At 40.2% G+C, this 5314-nt stretch overlaps 1 protein-coding gene across 1 annotated transcript in view; it reads left to right on the top strand.

Moving 5' to 3' along the window:
• Positions 1–4452, top strand: part of LOC107562662 (serine/threonine-protein kinase SBK1-like) — an 11385-nt gene extending 6933 nt beyond the window's left edge. Inside the window, exons 3-4 of the mRNA XM_016247345.1 lie at positions 3470–3756; positions 4429–4452. Coding sequence (XP_016102831.1) covers positions 3470–3756; positions 4429–4452 — 311 coding nt within the window. The remainder of the gene's footprint in view (positions 1–3469; positions 3757–4428) is intronic.
• Positions 4453–5314: the final 862 nt, after the last annotated feature.

Here is a 5314-nt window from a genome sequence, read left to right as displayed (position 1 = left end):
TGCGACAGAGCGTCCGTTAAAGACGCAGTTGTGTGACGTGATAGTATGCCCCAAAGCTTGCCTACTCTTCTACTACACACTCAAAAGTTTGTACTTTTTCTTCACCAAGAGTACATACTTTAAGGGCGTAGTATAAGTAGGCACATTGAGAGCAACTGATTTAATTAATAATGAAACAAGCGAGTCACTGAATCATTTGTTCAACTGATTCATCCAAAATCATTGAATCATTCATTCAACTGATTTGTTCAGAAACACTTAATTCCTTCAGGAATTAAACAAACCACTGAGTCGCTGAATTATTCGCTCAACTGATCCATTCCAAACACTGATTCATTTCGGAATTAAACAAGTGGCTGAGTCATTGAATCATTCATTCAACTGATTTGTTCAGAAACACTTAATTCCTTCAGGAATTAAACAAACCATGAGTCACTGAATTATTCATTCAACTGATTCATCCAAAATCACAGATTCATTCAGAAACAAAACATGTGACTGAGCCATTGTATCATTCATTAACTGATTTGTTCAAAAACACTGATTCGTTCAGGAATGAAACAAGTGGCTTAGTCACTGAATCATTCACTCAACTGATTTGTTCACTGCTGCTGTGTGTTGCCCAGAGATGTGATGGTTGATTCTGCTGTGGTTCAGTGATGGCAATTCTGTGTTTAAAAGTCACTGAAGTTATTGAACAGTACACAATAAATTGAACGGTAATAATAATTTTTCTAGGCCTACTCTTTATGCTGATGGTCAGATATTCTTCCGTTGAAGCTCAAGACTCACATTGGATGATCTCAAATCACATGATCAGTAGGTTGATTTAGAAAAAGTGTGACATAAATACTAAGATTTTCTAAAACTAATTTTTTCCTTTTCAAAACTTGCTTGAACTAATTTGACCATCTTATTCAGCAGGTTACGCAACAGCAGGTCAGATCGAGCTCTGATTTAAAATGTAACAAAATGATAAATATTCAAGACGGGCCCTGTAAAGATCAGAAGATTGTAATCTAACATAAGCCACTGCAGCCAAACTCTGAGAGCGAGACTGCTGAGGCATGAAGCAGGTTAGATGAGGAGAGGACGCGTCTCTTATCTGCAGGATAATGACTTTCCCTGCGGCACACCACTGCTCAGTCCTTAGGCTTCAAGGAAGGCGGCTCCTAAACTGAAATGTGTTTCCTTGTTCTTTGTGTCGCAGTGAAGCCGAGTGATCGTCAGCAGAATGAGCTCTTCTCCCGTCGTCTCACGCGTGTCCGTCGACATCCTGGAGGAACTGCAGCGCTTCGCAGCTCAAAACCTGGAGAAGCTCGAGCTCAACAAATACTATGAAGTCATACGGGAGCTCGGGAAGGGCACCTACGGCAAGGTGGACCTCGTCAGCCACAAGATCAGAGGTACAGCACATTTACAGACCAGGGGTATTATAGTTAGCGCAAACTAAAGAAAACAACAACAACGGTTTCATTACATGAAATAAAATTAACAGAAAATTAAATATAAAAAAAACTTAATCTTATTAAATTCTCATTTTCATTTAGTTTAAATTTAAGTATTAAAATAACTTAAAAAAAAATGCTCGACCAGTAAGAGGTTTTTAATTACATTTTAATTATCACATATGACTTTGCAAACATTTATTAAAAATGAGAACCACTTTTTCTCAGTACTAATCATCCACATTTGTAAGTAAGAGTAATGGATTGCATCACAGCATCCATAATATTGCCATTATTGTATATATATATATACAGGGGTGCAACCAAAATAAAAAATGCGCTGGGTAAATGTCCGCATGGTTGACAGCTGTTAATGCACAAACACTGTAATACTGTATAAGATTTCCATTCGAACTGAAAGCAGAAATCTGCCAGTTTCAGAGCAAAACACTGAAAGAACATATACTTACCTGCCAGCAACCCGCCAAAATAAAAGCGTGCTGATTTTCGGTTTGAAAAAAAATAAATAAAGTAAAATTGTTTTTATTGTATTTTTTTTAAAGTTTACTATAAAATAATTGTATTTTTATTTAATACTCACTTTTTATTTTAAAATATAATGGTATGATCACATTTGATTTATTATTTTATTTAAAGTGCAATAATACTATTATATTATCTTTTATAGTTATATTTAATGGGTCACACTATTGTTTAATGTGAGCACCAAACCTAATCTTCAAACTTACATGCATCCCTGTGTAGATGGATGGACGGATGGATGGATGGACGGACGGACGGATGGATAGACAGATGGACGGATAGAGGGATGGATGGATGGATGGACAGACGGATGGACGGATGGATAGACAGATGGATGGATGGACGGACGGATGGATGGACGGATGGATGGATGGACGGACGGACGGATGGATAGACAGATGGACGGATAGAGGGATGGATGGATGGATGGACAGACGGATGGACGGATGGATAGACAGATGGATGGATGGACGGACGGATGGATGGACGGATGGATGGATGGACGGACGGACGGATGGATAGACAGATGGACGGATAGAGGGATGGATGGATGGATGGACAGACGGATGGACGGATGGATAGACAGATGGATGGATGGACGGACGGATGGATGGACGGATGGATGGATGGACGGACGGACGGATGGATAGACAGATGGACGGATAGAGGGATGGATGGATGGATGGACAGACGGATGGACGGATGGATAGACAGATGGATGGATGGACGGACGGATGGATGGACGGATGGATGGATGGACGGACGGACGGATGGACGGACGGATGGATGGATGGATGGATGGACGGACGGATGGATAGTTGGATGGATAGATGGATGGATGGATGGACGGACGGACGGATGGATAGACAGATTGACGGATAGAGGGATGGATGGATGGATGGACAGACGGATGGACGGATGGATAGACAGATGGATGGACGGACGGATGGACGGACGGACGGATGGATGGACGGACGGACGGATGGACGGACGGATGGATGGATGGATGGACGGACGGACGGATGGACGGATGGATAGACAGATGGACGGATAGAGGGATGGATGGATGGACGGATGGATGGATGGACGGACGGACGGATGGACGGATGGATGGACGGATGGATGGATGGACGGACAGATGGACGAATGGATAGACAGATAGATGATGGATGGATGGATGGATAGACAGATAGATGATGGATGGATGGATAGATAGATAGATGATAGACAGATAGATAGATGGATGGATAGATAAACATTAAACACTGAAAGAAACAATGCATGTATGGAATGTAACTGCTAAAATCTATATTATATTTAATTCATATCTTGAGTTTGATATTGGTTTTAAATGATTTTCTGAATGAAGTTCTGCAGGTGTGAACCGTGATTAACACTCATTACTCTGACAGACGGGTCGGCTGAGGTTTCTGTGAGCCAGGAAACCAGGACTCATGCTCTGTTTTCCTCAACCACAGGTAACAAGATGGCTCTGAAGTTTCTAAAGAAGAAAACAACCAAGCTGAAGAGCTTCTTGAGAGAGTACAGCATCTCGCTCTATCTTTCTCCATGTCCCTTCATCATCAACATGTTCGGCATTGCGTTTGAAACAGAGGAGTGCTATGTTTTTGCGCAGGAATATGCACCATCTGGAGACCTGTTCGATATCATTCCACCACAGGTGATGCACACGAGTACAGAAACTCACCCTCGTGTTGTTACATACCTGCGTGCCGCTGGTCACAACGCCAATCGAGATCTGCGTGTAGAGATCCAATCACGCGCACGAGCAGACTCGAAACTCTCCGGAACGGAGTCTATCGCGCTATTACAGCGCAAAAAAAATGTCTTGATTCTCCGGTCGGCTCGACTAACATTCCTAATAGAGATCGCAATGCGAAGAAACATTGCACTGAAACCCCGCACAGGAGACCCGTTTGCATCCAGAACGATAACTGTAACGATAACTATATTAGCATCCACACCAACTGATGCTCTGTTTATTATAAGCGTGCCACAGTTTTGTTGTCTGCAGATTTCCGGTGGACTCTGATTGGCTGGCGGTGTTTTTATTGTTCATTCACTGTTCTGGAAGTAATTTTCTGAAACTGATGTCTAACTTTTTTTTTTTTTTTTTTTTTTTTTTAAATGTTACTAGTTTCAGAACCTTCAGAGAAAATTTAAAAGTAACATTTGTAAAATGATCAAATTGAATGTTCACGCAACGTTACCATATAACCAAGAAAACAATGTTTTTGAAACATTTAAAAAACGGGACATTTTGAGTTTATAGTTCAAAATTCTGTTTTTTTTCCTCACAATTCCGAGATTATAACTCACAATTCTAATAAGAAAAATCAACTCGTCATTCTCTCTTTTCCCCTCGGCTCAGAATCATGAGTTTATAATCCCACACTTCTGGCTTTTTTTCCCTCAGAATGGACAAATTCGCAATTGTTGAGTTAAATTGAGTTATAAAGTCCGAACGAGGAGATTTAAACTTGCATTTGCGAGAAAAAATGGTGAGATAAATTTGGTAAATGTTATAGGTTTAAATAGTAGTCTATGTGAATATTATGTAGACCTAAATCAAATGTATTCTTTGAAAGTAGTGTAATCATAGCAGGTCTCATCCATAGTCTGTCCGTTTAAACGTCTGCGTTTAGCTTCAAGTAGCGTCTTTGATGACAGTATTCTATAAAAATGATTTGCATTCCTATTCTGACATCCAAAGGCACAACAATACATTTTTCCTCTTGTTCCATGGATTTTCCCTGTGTCCCTCCACTTGTTCCCAGTGCTTTTCTGCCACCACAATGCGCGCGCAGCTGCAAGTGACGTAACGGTGACGTCTACTCCAAACGAGTACTAAAACTGTATATATTTATTATAAGCACGCCACAGTTTTGTCATCTGCTGCTTTAAATGCTCGAGCTCTTGGATTCTGATTGGCTGTCAGGGTTTTTACCGTTCATTCGCTGAACGCTCTCTCAAAGTTATGAACAAACCTTCGTCCAGTCACGTTAATCGAAAATTTGTTCTATTCTAATTTAACGGAAATTTAAAAATGGTAGCACAAAAACACTATGTATACACAATTCATAGAAGTTCGCTGAACGCTCTCTCAAAGTTATGAACAAACCTTCGTCCAGTCACGTTAATCGAAAATTTGTTCTATTCTAATTTAACGGAAATTTAAAAAATGGTAGCACAAAAACACTATGTATACACAATTCATAGAAGTTTTTTTTTAGCTGCACATTCATCCCACATTTTTTAAAGTTGCTACTTGTTTCAGAATTACTAACGTTCCCATAATGTTT

The sequence above is a fragment of the Sinocyclocheilus grahami genome, unplaced genomic scaffold (assembly GCF_001515645.1).
Source record: "Sinocyclocheilus grahami isolate Dianchi unplaced genomic scaffold, SAMN03320097.WGS_v1.1 scaffold832.1, whole genome shotgun sequence".
Lineage (NCBI taxonomy): Eukaryota > Metazoa > Chordata > Actinopteri > Cypriniformes > Cyprinidae > Sinocyclocheilus > Sinocyclocheilus grahami.
The sequence above is the reverse complement of the archived record's forward strand: the minus strand, read 5'-3'. Positions and strand labels throughout refer to the sequence as shown.